Below are 16,022 nucleotides of genomic sequence, written 5' to 3' on the forward strand. Positions count from 1 at the left end.
ATTTTAGGGTGGACTGATCACATGCCTCTGAGATTTGTACTTCTGAAACGGTGACAACACCCAGTAGTAGCATCTCACCTTCTGTGCTGTGGTGTTTCTAATGATACATTTGTTGACCTACACTTGAAGCTCTGGGGCTCTAAAGGATGGAGTGAGATAACAGAGTTTTACTCAATCAAATGAGCTCCACAGTTGACAGAAATGACATAGGCCTAAGTCAGTATTTATGTACCAGCTCGGAAGAGGCAGGATGGAAGTGAGGTTATAGACCCCATGCCACCCAAGAGTGTCCTGTACTCTCCTGGAGCTAACCTGCAATACAACCCAAGGCAGACCCAGTCAACCAGCATCAGCTCAGTTGTCTCTAACAGAATGGCAGATGGAGAATGGATCTGTATGCTTCCAGCTGGAAATTAGTCCATCCCAGATTGCCGTCAAGGAATCCTTCTGTTACTTTTATTGCTTCTGCCTCTCTCCTTACACATTATGATGACTTAACCTTCATAGCTTCAGTTTAATTACTCTGCATGCCCAAGCTGGTTCAGAACTGTTGCTATTAAGTTGAAAAATGTAGGAATGGGCAGGCACCAGCTATATTATTATTTTACACCTTACTCCTCATCTTTATCTATTATATATTTTTACCCTTGCTCACCCCTCCTCTTCCAATGGATCAGTTAGTATTCCCTCTCTCTATCTCCTTGTGTCTTGGTTTATCCCTACCCTTCCTTTGTCATTTCATCTTTTTCCCAGTGGCTCCCTTTGTCCAGTTGACCCCGGCCCACTCTGTGATGAGGTGACAGCCTGATCGACAAATAGCCCCAAGAATTGCCAAACTTAAGACTCGAGTACCTGGGGCTACCTTTGTGGGCGATGCTGTGGTGCATCACAAATGAGAGTGCCTATGCTTTTTAGACCCAGTGCCAGGCTTGGGTCTTTGCCAGCCATGGACAGTCTGTGTGATGGATGGCATAGGCACCTCTATATTCCTGTGCTAACCATCAGGCAAATTCACATTCTGATGTTGAACAGATCCCAGATGCCTAAAAGGGAAGGCCACCACTGCAAACCACTTGACTAGTTTCTTTGGTAATGGTTTGGCAGCAGCTTTTCTTCTTACGAAGCAAGCATTGATCCAAGCTGGTCGTATTCCCTGGATAAGTAGGGGTAGCTGCACTCCCCCCTTATGCATGTGATGGCCTATTATCAGCAATTGCGATCTCCAGGTGGATACTAAAGATAGAAAGCAAATTGTCACAGAATTGCGAACCTGTGTTTCTCTATCAGTTGCAGTGTCATACTTCTGGTCTGTCCAGGAGACTGATTCAGCCCGATTGTGTTGACCAAGGCAGTCAAGGGTTACTGGTGATGATCCTGTTTCATCAGTTGGAGATGTTGATCACTCCCATTCTTCACACAGAGTGTTACTGAACCCCACACTGGATAACCGGTTATTCTTATTTGGCACGTAACTCTCTCCAGGCAGACCCAGTAGGTCGGCTGTGTGGACACTCAAAATAAATTTTACACAACACCTGCTAACAAGATCAAGGTCTAGCCAGTGCTATTTCGTAAGGGAAAAGTACTTTAATATGCACAAACAATTGTACTACTTCTAAAAGTTTGAATCATAAATGGTTTCTGTATGGTTTACATTTTTAATTTGTTGATTTCCAATACATAAGCAAAATAAACCGAACATAAAACTAAGATAAGCAGTGAAAACCAGAAGTCTCGAACATTTGGCCTGAGTTCTACCACAAACAGTATTATAGTGCATAGGCGCAAAACAAAATAAACATAGTTAACTTTGAATTCTCAAGTGAAGGTTGCGTAAGGTTACTTTTTAAAGATAAAGACAAACTAAAAACTTGTTTTGCAATGACTTGGTTTCAGTATTTGGAACTAACTCACATGTTGGTGGTCCAAACCACTGTCCCACCACCATAAGAAATAGATGCACCTACCTTTCATTGGCTGATGAGGGCTTGCACCTCAGAGCCCACTGGTCTCAGTCCAGAGCTTCTAGTATCAGCACAAACAAGGCAATGGTGTCGGATGCCACTGGTGCAGAAGACGTCAGGGTAAAGCTGGGGGCTAGGCAAGTCTGGGAGCAGGGACCAGAGGTTCCAATGGTAAGTTTTTCAAGAGGGCAATCTGCTCTACCTACTGATGGTAATTGGGTGGCTTCCACAGCACGGGGGAACGGGTCATGAACAAAGCATTCTTGCCTTCAGTGATGGTGTGACTGTGAGCTTCCCTTGAGGTGCAACAACTTTCATTATCTCAAGGAGTGGCGTACTTTATGGGCTCCAAAGTGGTAGACCTTCCATGACTGACTCCCGCAGGGCCTCAACGTTAAGTTGCTGTGTGCTGGGCTGTTGCAAGGTCCTCCATGTTTGGTGAGCTGACGCCCATATCCTTCCATCCATTGGGGAAATTCCTTTCCAACAGCAGAGTATTCACCCACTATTGAGCTCAGACAATGAGTTTACCTTAGTTAACACTTTTGGCTCGGCTTCTGCAGCAAATGGAGTTTCACTTCTTCATTTATGTACACCGCACACACCTACTGCTGGATTTGCCGGGTAGTGAGGCTAATTCACACCGAGAAGACCTCTCCCTGGTGGATGAATGAAATGTGCAGTCAGATAAATCCGTCCAAGATGGAGCTTTTGCTTTTCCACAACAACCTCAACACTTGGGACCTATTCTTGGCATCGTGGCTCAGAGATAACAAATCAAAATGAATCTCACCTACGTATTTTGTTTTACCTCAACCATTTCATAAAATTCTCACTCGTATACCCTGTCCATAAAATTTTAATACTGAATGCATTAATAGATGAAAGCATCCAGCTTTATAGTTGTGTTTACTTGGGACTTCTAAGAAAGTCAGTAAACATATTCAGAATACAGCTGCTAACAAAATAGGATTTAATTTCCGTCCAAATCCACTAATTTGCCTGGCATCTTGAGAAAAGGATGCTGTGCAGAACACACTACCTGATAAATCGCAACACCAATCTTGTTTTTCCTTGCCATAACAAATCAAAGGATTTTCAGACCGTTGTGCTTGTGAAATCTCTTTTATTTAATATTTCTTAAAAGGGGTTTCTTATCAGACCCTATTGCTAAATTACGGTGTTCATTCGTTTTGTGTGGAACTTTTTTGTTTTTAACTTCCTCTGGCTACAAGCATTATATGATACTTCTACTAAAGCTGTTCACACTGCTTATGTTCCATTCACTGTCCAGATCTCTTCCCACAGAAAAGGCAGACAGCTTCTAACAGTATGCTAGAATGCTTGCTTTTTATTACTTAGTTGTGTAAAGCAGATGCTTTAGCACATTTGTGACATTTCCTATACATGCCTCAGTACCTTTCTTTGCACTTTGAAGGCATTATCAGATAGATTTTTTTCAACCTAATCTATTTGGTCATTATGATCAAATTCTAAATGTTGTAATAGAAACTGCATGTTAAAAATAAAGTTAATATACAAGAGCTATTTTACTACTTTATTTTACTACTAAACAGGCAACCACAAGTGTGGTTATCTTGCAGACAACAGGGCCATTATTTGAATAGAGTAGCAGGTGCAGTAGCACCGGGCCCAAAAGCTGTCAGAACTCCTCTAAACACCTAATATTGCTATTAAATCAATGTATTTCCCTCTTTTATTTAATTTTTCAAAATGTTGCCATTTCTTACCCGCACTGTACCATTAGTAACAGCACAATATATTGCATTTCTACATAAACAAGTCATAACACTTTAACAGACTTTCTGTAACTTATACTGTACAACTACTCAGCAAGCTACAACTTGCAACAAAAACCAGCTTATTATTAAACACATAGGCGAAACCTAATGCATTTACCATTGCTTGTTATCTTAACCTTTGTTCATCCTCGATTGGCTGGATGTCCCCAAGTTTAGATTATCTAGCGAGAGGTGGCAGAAGATCTCAGAGCTGAGGATACTTCTTTACCCTGACAGAGTGGCGAATAATTACCCCAGAAAGAAAATAAAGACTTTGCTTTTTGGTAAATCAGCATAACTATGTTTTATCAGGAGTCTCTCTGGGATTCACAGACACACTCTTTATACAACAGTACAAGAGACACTTTCAGAGTGAATATTATGCACAACAGAATTACCCCAAAGAAACACAGCTAACTGACTGTAAAGCTGGCGGGATACATTTAGAATGAAGGAGGGTCCTGTTGAAAAGGGTAATGGGAATATAAAAAGTAACCAGTATTTCTCTGTAACACTGGACAATAGAAGTAGTACCTGGGAAAATAGTAGAAAACTGATTGCTTTAATTCTCTGGAAAGTTGCACATTTTTTACACTTTTGTATTCCCACTAACCTTTGTGCAGCAGCGACAAGGGGGTTAGTAGACGGAATAATGGTGCAAAGGGGGTTTGTTATGAGAATTCTGGTTAAGAAGGTGGTGTGGGTTTTGGACATAAGAGCATGTGTGGGTGCAAAGTTTATGCACCTTGGAAGATCTGTGTGTCAAGACCCTAATACCGATCTTGATAAGGTCCTCAGGTCAGAGGTTCACTAATAGACCCTATACGTCGTTCCAGAATCTAACTCAGAATAGAGTAGGACAGAATAGGTCCCTGTTGGAACAACAAGAATAGCACAGGTTACATACTAGAGCAGCAGCACAGGCTGAAGGGTAGAATTAGAAGATGCACGAAGAGCAACACATGAAATCCCAGTGCTAAGATGGGCATAGTGCCATAGGTCCGGCTCAGGTGCAGTAGCAGAGCTGCTACTATCACTGTAGCACCGAAATAGCCAATAGTGAAGACGATTTGGTAAAGCTCCACAAGGAAGTCAGATAGTTCCCTTGTTCCAATGCTACTATTATGTTATGTTATAAATGTTTGTATAGCGCACGGCTGCCCCAGCCAAGGGGCGTCCCGGCGCTAGCTGTCTATGTCCAGAAGAGACTGCTGAAGATGTAGACTGCAGGTGACACAACATAACTAACAGAAGAGGTGGGTTTTTATAGCTTTTCTGAAGGATAGAAGATCCTTCATCTCACGAATCTGAGCTGGGAGTCCATTCCAGAGCTTAGCCGCAAGGTATCTAAATGAGCGACCGCCCATTCGACTTAATTTAATGCGGGGAATAATGGCCAGGTTCTGTCCCTCCGACCGTAGAGTGCGTCGAGGGACGTAAGATGAGCGGAGTGGACATAGCATAGGGGGGAGGGAAGCAAGTTTCAGAATTTTAAAAGCAAGGCATAAGGTTTTAAAATGGATCCTCTTTTCTACAGGGAGCCAATGTAGACTCTTGAGGGTAGTAGTGACAGATTTGTTGCGGGGAAGGCCCGTCAGAGCTCTTGCGGCGGCGTTTTGGACTCGCTGTAATCTGGCTTTCTCGGCTACGTTAGTTCCCATCAGCAAGGAACTAGCATAGTCCAACCGCAAGAGAATTGCTGATTGATCACCATACCCGCCAATTGGTGGTACAAAGTATTTTAAGATAGGCCGAAGGTTTCGCAAAATTCCGAAACAGGTGCCCGCCACTTTTTTAGTATGATGGGTAAAATTCAAAGCAGAATCCACCCATACTCCTAAGTTTTTTACCACATTTTTGGGCACAGGTGGTTGATCCAGAGTCTCAGGCCACCAATTATTTCCCCAGGCCGTAGTATCTTTACCTAACAGCAAGACCTCCGTCTTGCCGGCATTGAGTTGGAGGTAGTTTGATGACATCCAGCTGGTGATATCTGCGAGAGTCTGTTTAAAATTCAGCGCACTCAGGCCGCTCTCGTCTTTTAATGCTACCACCAGCTGGGTATCGTCAGCATAGGACACCAGTAAAAGCCCGCGCTTCCTGGCTACCTCTGCCAGAGGTAGGACATAAATATTGAACAGGGTGGGGCTGAGGGCAGACCCCTGAGGTACTCCCTGTTCAACGGGACATTCCTTGGAGAGATATGGTGGGATGGAGACCCTGAAGGATCTATCAGACAGGAAAGCCTTGAAACAGCCAAGAGCTTGACCAGAGACCCCTACTTCCTCTAGTCTGGACAACAGCACCTTGTGGGAAACCGTATCGAAGGCAGCACTGAGATCTAAAAGAATCAGTGCTGCCGTTCCTCCTGAGTCTAGTATAGTCCGGAGATGTTCAATAACACTCAGGAGGGCTGTTTCGGTGCTGTGCCCGGCCCGGAAGCCATGTTGCGACCTGTCTAGAATGGAGTTAGACACCAAAAAATTGGTCAAGGTGGAGTTAACATGGGCTTCCGCCACTTTGGCTGGCCAAGGAAGTAGAGAAATGGGCCTGAAGTTTTCAGGTAAGTTAGGGTCAAGTGTGGGTTTCTTTATAATGGGAGAAACCCATGCTTGCTTCCAGCTGGCGGGAATACTGGCCGTGAGAAAAGACGAGTTGATAATGTCTCTGAGTGTTCACCACACAAACGATTACTATTCACTAACTCCACTCGATGAAATAAAAACAACAAAGTCCTCTTTTAAGAAACAAAAATGCTGTTTTTAATTGCAAGTCTTAGCTGATCTAACAGCGCATTAACATATTTCAAGAGAACTTTAACAGCGATGCAATACTTGCACCAACCACAAGGGAAAGCAACTGCACTTGTGCGTAACAGGCTATGTAAAGGGACAGGTCATTCATAAACACAGCTCAAGCTTCTTCTTTATTCAGCGTCGCTGCAGAGATGGCAGTACCCCAAAAACAAGAAGCGGATGGATACTTCCAATACTGTACCTTCTTTTTCACACTTGCTTCTCCTCCATGAGTTTGTTAGCAAAGCTTCTATCCACAGCAGAGTGACTGGCAGGGGGTCAACAACTCTTTGGCAGTGGGTGTAGTTAAGACCAGGTAGCTAGAATGATGGTACCGCCCTGAGGATCTTACAGGGTGGGGGGAGGGGAGTGAATATAGTGCACTAGGAGTACATATAAGAGCTTCAGGTCACCTGACATGACTTCACCCACGGGCTTCATAACAAATGGCTCAAGACCAGGCCCTGTCCATGTCCTCCGTGCACTGGTAATACTGCGCTAAAGCTGAAGTGGTACTAGCTTTACAATGCAAGCTATCTGCAAGCCACCATTCATCAACACTCTAGAATCAAAACTGGATCTGAGCTTGGTATGATTATAGAAGGCATCCTTACACTCCTACAAATCTGGGGTAGAGGGAGAAGGATAGTCCTACCCAGTGCTTCTCCAGACACTGAGGCAATGATTAGAAGGAAGAGGGGGGAAAAAACTCTTGCTCGGTGTGGACACAGCAAAGAGAAGCTCCAGACTCAAAGAAGGAATAGGAAAATGTACAAACCCAGGAAAGAGGGAGCAGGTCAAATCAGGTGCTACCTCATAACTTGTGCTACGAATCCCCAAAAGACATTGTTTACACAGTTTTGTCCTGACCCACCCCGGTAGAGAAGCCCTGGAAAAGGGAGAGGGAGTTCATGTTTTGGGGGCTAAGAAATTCATCTCAAATTTCCCCAATGTATTCAAGGAGGCGGAGGTGTAGCAACAATGAGGCAAAAAACTGGGTAAAAAAAAAAAAAGACACCACTCTGTCCCTTGCAGAATCGGAGGCCTGTGTCAGTTTAAAGTGCATTCTATAATGTTTTAAGTTCACCTCTTTGGCCTCCAACACTCCACCTCTAGGAACCTGGATATGCTTGATCTTGCCTCTAAGGAGACCACCAGTACACGAGACTGAAACCACGAGTCTCCTTCCATATACTGCACTATTTTCGTCAGTAGTCTGACCATGGGCAAGTCTACAAATGTAGAAAGTAAAAAGGAAAGAAAAATAATTTGCCATTTCAATGCTGGGATGTGCTTTACTATGAAGTGGGGATTCACCCAAGCTACTGACCATTCTTCCAAAACCAAACACCTTAGTTTTAGCCTGAACCAGATTTACATAGGTTAAGGTGTCCACTCACCGAGCCACCACTATAACCATGTGTTGCTTCGTAGCCAGGAGCTTCCACACTGTCCCATTACATCAGGGCAAAGGGCAGCTGAATCTGAAGGATTGAATACTAGATAAAGGCCACACGTGCAATCACACCAGCCTCCAACGAACAATATGTTCAGCTTTGAGAGGCTATTTAAGAAATATCGGTCTTAGAGCACAGTATTTTCACAGGCCCCCAGCCCCAGGCAAGAGTCTGAGTGCAAGTAATTACAGACACTGGAACGGTCTGCTCAGAAACACGCTCAAGTTATTAACCAATGACAGCTCTTAGCAGGAGTGCATAACCGATCTATGCAGTTCCAGTTCTATAAACTCAAACACTGATGGAATGACAAGCAATACCACACAATCACAACACACAAAAGCCCTTCTGAGTTTCCATAGTGAGGCACCTTTACAGGAAACTGATAAGAGTTCACCTCTCCTCCTGGAGGAGAGGAAGCAGCAGAGACAACGCTACAGCTGTCTGGCCACAAGATGATCATTGTGATCGAACTGAACTCTTCCCTGACAAAACATATCATTACTAGGGTGAACTTAAACTGGTGCTTTACCGTAAAGTAACAGGAATTACTGGCATCATTTCCTAGGACGTACGTAAATGGTGGTTTTGGCTAGGAGCGAATGCCTCAAATTTATACAGCGAGATCTCCCGACACCCCTTGTACAGTAAATTGTATGTTGGAAGCGAGAGGACAAGATCAAATTGTATGACTTATGGTATAGCTGTACATCGTTTTAATGACGGACAGTGGGCATGTGGCAAACTAAAACAGTACTAATCACTGGATATCCAAAACTATGAAATGAAACCAATATTCTACATCTCGTACCAACCCAGGCGCAGTCAGTGAGAACTCCCCCCGTACAAGCCAGTCTGCTTGATCTATACCGTTACCATCATGGAAAGGTGGGTTTAACCCTTAAGTATCGCTCAACTCTCATATGGACTATCCAACAGAAAAACACTGTCGCTCACTCACCCATACAAGTAAACTGTGCACATAAGTATTTTCCTTTTCCTAACATTTTAGTTTATATGCACAGAGATGCAAGTCACAACTACAACACAATCTGGGAGTCAAAACCTCTTTGGACAGAGAAGGAAGTTTAACATTCCTGCTGAATTCACTGTATTCCTATTTCACTAGTGATCTACGTAGAGTATGAAGTAATAGGTGATTCCTATGCTTTATTCACTATTAAATGTGGGGATAACAGACAGTGAAGACCACCATTGGTTAAATTATCTTTCTGGAACACTGGCAGGCTGTAAACACATTTCCCACGCAGATTCACAGTGCTAAGAGGTAGGGGTTGTTTAGGATAGCTTTAAATGTTTGCCAAAGAAAAATCAATGGAATGATGCTACCACATCCTCCAAAGGTATAAGAGGTTGTATGAAATGCATTTGTATAACTCACCTGCATGAAGATTGATCCAAACAAACACATGAACATGGCACATTTCAGAGCAAACTTCTACATAGTTGCCCTCGCACAGCATTAGATCTGTGCATTACACAATGAGCGAGATGAAAGCCAAGAGCTAGTCCAGTGACCCGGCTGCCAGCTCTGCTAAGACGTGCTTTTGTATTAACAATACAGTAGAAAGCACTAGCAAATAGCCAATGCGGCACACACTGACCCTTCTATTCACCTGAGTAGCTGGGACACACACACCACCAGTGCCTCGATGTACGACAGGGACTCAAGTAGTCATTGAAAGAAAAAAAGCTTTTTTCCTGTTTCCCACGCCCCCAATTCCTAATACTCCGAATCACAGTTTAAGGCCTTTGTAGACTATTGACTGTGGTGGAATACACACACCATCACTCTTTCTGTTGGCGATTGCTGCAAGTCACTGATTCTTTGGGTTTGAGTAAAGTCAGTATCCTGGTGGAGAATGATGGAGAGGACCAGAACCACCTCACTTAGTAACCACTTAACACTTATTTCCTGTTGCATAAAGCGACATGCAAAACAGAGACACCTCAAACTAGATCTCATAATAAACAGGAAGTTACTCTTAAAGCACGTGTGTACATTTGTTTTCATGTATGGGGATGAAGGTCACAGGCTGCAACTATCGAATGCTTGTTCTCAGTTTCAGAACATTGACCATTGTTAGAGCAAACACATCGGAGTCGCTGTGAATGGCACGAGCAGCCACAAAATCTACCCCCAATACTCCACAACACATGCAGGCTAACTTTTACCTGCAGTTTAACTGATTGTTACTCTCTTCAGGACAAGAGGACTTGAACGCAGACCTATGTCCCAAATGAATTTTAGAAACCAGGATCTCAAATGGGACTCAAACACAGAGGTAAGGTGCAAAAGAAATGTGAAAAAACCCAGCTTAAATGGGTTCTTGAACACAGACGTATGTCTCAAAGGAAATTTGAAAAAAGAGCTCAAATGGGAAACAACAATCTACTATCCCCCAACTTTGGAGTAGCCCCTCATAAGACCGGGGTGAGATCAGTCTTTTCTAAGCCCAGATCTATCAATTTCAAGCTAAGGCTCTTCCATATTGTGCCCAACTCTTGACTCCTCTTTTCAGTAAGTTTTAACAAGGTCATAGACATAGATGTGAAAGTCATCATTGAATTTGATGAAGTACACAGTGGGCTTGGCTGGGACCTGGTAGATAAACATTCCAGTCTTTTTTACTCCTTTCTCATTAACATATTCTACTGGCTTGCCAGCCAGGCTCTCCTCTTCCTCTTCCACGTCAGAAGATCCCCGGTCTGGCGGCAGCAGAAACTTGTTTTCTGAAACGAAAAGAAGGAATAATAAATGATTGCAAGCCCCCATAAGGACAAGGTTGCTTTATTTTGGAGTTTTAGAACACCCACTGACTATTTGCACACCCCATGTGTTTTGATTCTTGGAAGGAGTTGCTGGAAAGCTGCAACACTAAGGTTCTAAAACAAATTAAATCTACGCAATGCGTCGAATACACACCACCAAACATGACATCAGATCGCCACCGAAGGTCCAGCTTAAACACGCTTCAAAAGATAATCGTATGAGTAGTGATTATTGATGTATTTTGGTTATTATAGAACCGGTTCTATTGGGTACAAGTACAATTATGAGATTTTTAAACTAGATTAAGCAACAGCACAACAGTCCAAGCCTCGAAAAATGGGTGTCATTGGGGAATGATCCCAGTCAGATTGAACAACTTTTGGTACACCATGTTTAGTGGGTTTCTCCTGCTTCCTAGCCCTCTGAAGCATTTACAGGGACATACAGAACAAGAAACTGTATAACATGATATCATTTGCCACACAGTAACTAAAATAAAAGGGTTATGGCTCCAGTGGTGATAAGATGGCATCATACCAGAGCACAAAGAAACAAATATCCGAAGCTGTGAACCTTTTAAAGTGCACCTCAATTCAACAGTAACACCAGTAGGTGACTTTTATTACCTGCAAACGTAGTATTCTTGCAGGAACTTCTTTTGCTGGCTAACTCTAAAATAAACAACACTTTCTCAAACCTTTACCAAGTCCACAAATTGGTCAGGAATGTTAAAAACGGAGCTTTATTGAGAAGTACCACTTGACCACTCTACTTATGAGGAGCAGGATGACAGGAAGGTGGTGTGCAGGTCACTCACGAATCCAAAGATGCTGGTGTTGCTGAATCCAGTAAGCCCTGGATCCCAGCACCATAAAGCACAAATAGGTCTCAAAGCTTGAACTGTACAGTCCTGCTTTACGGCGTTGCTGCATGAATAATATCAACGTCAAGTCAGGAGTGGCTGGCGCAGAACATAGGAGTGTATCAAGGCAAATATAAGATGGCACAAATTCTACGGCAAGCCAAGCTGAAACCTTTCCATGTAAAAGGTTAATATTTAACTTTACAAAAGGGCCTAATTTCCGTCTGTTTAGTGTGATAATAGAAACAAAGAATTCCACCGTCCAAGACACAAACTAAAGAGCCCACAGAAGAACTGGTTATATTAATAAATAAACATTACCAAGCTGCTGACAAGACCAGTATTCCTAGCAGTTCTAAAAGTACATGACTGGAAAGCATTCTACTAACAACATCAAGTCGCATATTTTTGTAATCCTTTCTATTCAAAAACAATATGCTGTCTCTAGACGTATGCAAGATCTCGAAAACACTCAATACTGTTTTTATTTGAAAAATGCATTAAGGAAAACATGTTTGCGTCTGGCAACATTTTAAGGGGTGGGAGAGAGTGAAATGGGGACATTGTATTTTGAAATCCACTGTGCCATAATGCATTGTAGGGTCAGTCTGGACATTTGTTTTTGACAGAGAATGGTGTACAAATCAGAAGTATCATTTCCCACTTTTCGGCAACTGGCTTGCACATGGGCTGTTTATGAATTTTAAAAAGTAGCCATGATCGAGTACCAAGATTACACTAAAATAGCATTTCCTGATCCATCACGATATTCTGATATTGGTCAAATGTAAAAAACGAGCAAATTTGGAAAAACACTCTTGGATGTGAAGATCTAATACCTAGTGAGGAAAATGGAACAAACATTAAAAAAAAATAATTAGTAGGGAATCAGAAGTCCCTCCTTTTGCACACAAAAGTAGACAAAACCTTATTTTAGATTCATTATGTCTTAGGCTTGGCCTCTGGATGATAAATGGGCACTCATGCAAAGCACCCACTGCCTTCCAGGAGAGAAAGAAACAAGCATTGAGAGAGCCAATAGGTCTTGCCTTTTGGATGCCAATGCTGACCTACTAGTTTCACCATTGTTTTATTGCCACACCAGGTTACTGTGGCAGGGGCCACTGTGTAAGAAATACGCCTGGTTGTATATATGGAGTCTAAACACAGAGTTTTTAACGGTTGTTAATTACACAAACACATGTGAAAATGCACTGCATTGGCTGAACATTCTGGGCAAATCATTTAATCTCCCCGTACTCTCATGTAAAGCGCTTCAATACCTTTAGTTCAAGACTGCGCTAAATAATAATGTGGGCGAGAGTCTTGGCTCAACATTCTGGGCAGACTATATAATGATCTGGCTGCAATGGTGACACGTGAAAGCGGGTGCTTTGGTAATAAAGCACTGAAAAGATCGAGAGCTTGTGTGCAGTGCTCTTGAACAAAGGAAACATGAGTCCCTTTTACAATTGCTAAAATGGGACAAGTGGAAGAGTACAAGTACCAGGTAGGGTGACCAACCGTCCGTAAATTTCACGGACCGTCCGTAATTGGGACCTCACGTCCGTTGTCCGTGAGGATCCCTTTTACGGACGCCTTTTGTCCGTAATTTGGGCCTTTGGGGAACAGCCCTGTTCCCCTGTGAGAATCCTCTACTCCCTGATGGGGCCACTTCGCACTCCTCTGAGCGGAAGAGCAGCCCCATCTTATACTTATGAACTTTTGTAAATGTTGTGGTGTATCTTTTGATGCTTAAAAAAACTTTTTTCAAAAACTTTTATAAAACAAAAAAGTAATTCAACACAAATGGTTGTCCAGCCTAGCAATTGTGTATACTAGGTTGCGCATTATTGCAGAGACGCTAGCTGCCCGGCTTCTGTTTTGTTTATTCCATCCTGCCTATTGTCATTCTGAATGAGGCCGATTGCCACATACAGAATGACAATCGGCCAGTCTGGCTTGAAAAGCATGTGGTGGGCCTCTTCCAGCCTCGGGCATCCTGGAAGCAATGTAGGAAAATGCCCACACTGCTACGAGAGAATCCTGTTCCTTAAAATAAGCTGGTGAGAGAACTTTTAAAAAGTGTTATAGTTCTTTCACAGTCCCATCATTTTAGAACTGCTGCATTTTAAATATTATATTCAAGGAAGGCATTGTTTCTGCTTATTGTTAATGAAACTAACAATAATTGACAAAGCCAGTAGTCCTGGCTTGTTGTAGGTGTTATTTATTATATGCCCATTGGGCATAGCTGCGCATTATAAATGCCATTTCATTCATTCATTATATGGGTGCAATAATAGATGCAGAAAACCAGTCTGCCGGCACACTATGCTAAGCACAGATTTTTAGCTTAGGTGTTTTAAGCTACGGCCTTAATTACATCGAACACCCCCTTTGGAGAGACCCCACAGTTTTGTGATCCCACTTAAATCCCTGACAACACTATGCCACAGTCACCTCACCTCCTAGGACGGTGCATCAAGCATGACTTTCAAGGTTTCAGTTTGACTATGTGCAGGGGCATTTTGAACCCCTCTCTTTGCTTTGTGAACCACAGCGAGGGGTGAGTTTCTGTTCTGTAGACAAAGGCTCGGCTCACAATTTATGTGAAAAGGTGGGTGAGAGAGTAAGTGAAGGGATGGGTGGATGTCTGGATAGATAAGTGAAAGGGTGAATGGATGGATGAATGAATGAAATAGCGAATGGACAGATGATGAGAAAAAGAATGGGTGGATAGATGAGTGAAATGATGGATGGATGGATTGATGAATTAATAAGTGAAAGGGTCAATGGATGGATAGATGTGTGAAAGGGTGGATGTAGGGATGGATGAGTGAGTAAAGGGGAGGGTGCATTGGCAAAAGGTTGGATAAATGAGTGAAAGAGTGAAAGGGTGGATGGATCAGAGAAAAGATGGATGGATGATTTAAAGGATGGATGAGTGATAGGGTCGATGGATTCATGATTGGATAAGTAGATGGATAGTTGGTGGATGAAAGGAAGGATGGATGGCTAAGTGAAACGGTCGATGGAGAGAGAAAGGGAGGATGGATGTGTGGATGACTGAAAGGGTGAATGTGTGGAAAGGTGAGTTACTGTGTGGATGGATGAGTATGTGAAAGGGTGGCTGGATGGGTGAAAGGGTAAATGACTGGATGGGTGAGTGAATGGATAGATGGGTAGAAGAGTGGATGGATGAGTGTGCGGATAGATAGGGTGAAAGGGTGGATGGATGAGTAAAAGGGTGGATGGAGGAATGATTGAGTGAAATGATGGATGGAAGGATACATGCTGGATAGGTTTGCAAATGGTTGAATGTGTTTGGATCTGGATTAGCTGCATCTTGTGCTTGCCACTTTACAACTCACAATGTCTATCCGATCGGATCTTCCCGACCATTTCTCACACCAAACATGCCTGCTCAACAACATGAATTGTATACAAAATATCAGACTTGACAACCCAGTGCTGTAACCATATATATAGATTACTATCATATGAAATACCACAAAAAGACCTGCACAGTTGATCAAAGCTGCGTGCATATTGAAAACCCGTGAAGTACACGATTGTTTCAACCTAATATAAACCTATTTTGACTAGTGCTTAAAAGGTTGTCTATTTACTTACTTACATACTATTGCGCAACCTCCTCTGATGTGTCTGTAAAATCTACCTTTTGTCCAGAAGTTGTGTCCTGAATTCTGACCTCCTGTCCTGAATTTTTGTCCTGAATTTTGACCCTTTGTCCTGAATTTTTACACTCAGCGTCCTGAATTTGCACCCATGCCAGTTGGTCACCCTAGTACCAGGGGGCTGCTCCGTGGGAGTTATCAATGACGAAATGGTGGGACAAAGTGGAAAGATTAACCACTCAAACAAGATTTTGTAAAAAGCACTGACAAACAAATGAAATGCAGTTGGTGGGCTGTAAGCACACTAAGTATATCATTTCTCGGAGCGAAAGCGCAAGCACTGTCTAGGCTGGACCTAAAAATGAGAAGACAGGGGGAAAGCAAAAGAGGGAGTAATTGAAAATGAGTGCAAGCACATGCAAGTTCACACCAACCGACAAGGTCTGTGGTCGCACAATGGAAGAAAACTATCCTCTTCTCTATTCTGATAGAGAAGCACATGAAAAAAGCAAAAAGATACCAGGTTGCTTTCCTTGATGGCTGCACCATAGCTCTGAAGACCAAACTGAAAAAACATAAACCACATTCTTATTTGCCAAGAGTGAAGACTCTTCGATCAACTGATTTAAGAAGAGCATGACGAAAGTCTCCATATTAATAACGTATTAACTTGCTGTCCCTCTTGCAGACAATATAAGCACATGGGC

The 16,022-nt window shown here is 42.8% G+C and overlaps 2 protein-coding genes across 5 annotated transcripts in view; both read right to left on the reverse strand.

Annotated features, from left to right (window-relative positions):
* The window catches only part of LOC147673085 (spindlin-W-like), a 40,844-nt gene extending 35,212 nt beyond the window's left edge, over positions 1 to 5,632 (reverse strand). For both annotated transcript variants that reach the window (XR_015302596.1, XM_086946780.1), the window contains exon 1: positions 1,968 to 5,632. The gene's annotated coding sequence lies outside the window, so the exon portion shown is untranslated. The remainder of the gene's footprint in view (positions 1 to 1,967) is intronic.
* An 872-nt stretch (positions 5,633 to 6,504) lies between these two features.
* The window catches only part of LOC147673086 (spindlin-W-like), a 94,844-nt gene continuing 85,326 nt past the window's right edge, over positions 6,505 to 16,022 (reverse strand). For all 3 annotated transcript variants that reach the window (XM_086946777.1, XM_086946775.1, XM_086946776.1), the window contains exon 5: positions 6,505 to 10,772. In XM_086946777.1, coding sequence (XP_086802903.1) covers positions 10,558 to 10,772 — 215 coding nt within the window. In that variant the 3' untranslated portion in view covers positions 6,505 to 10,557. The remainder of the gene's footprint in view (positions 10,773 to 16,022) is intronic.

This window comes from Lissotriton vulgaris, chromosome 12 (genome assembly GCF_964263255.1).
Source record: "Lissotriton vulgaris chromosome 12, aLisVul1.2, whole genome shotgun sequence".
NCBI classification, from domain to species: Eukaryota; Metazoa; Chordata; class Amphibia; order Caudata; family Salamandridae; genus Lissotriton; species Lissotriton vulgaris.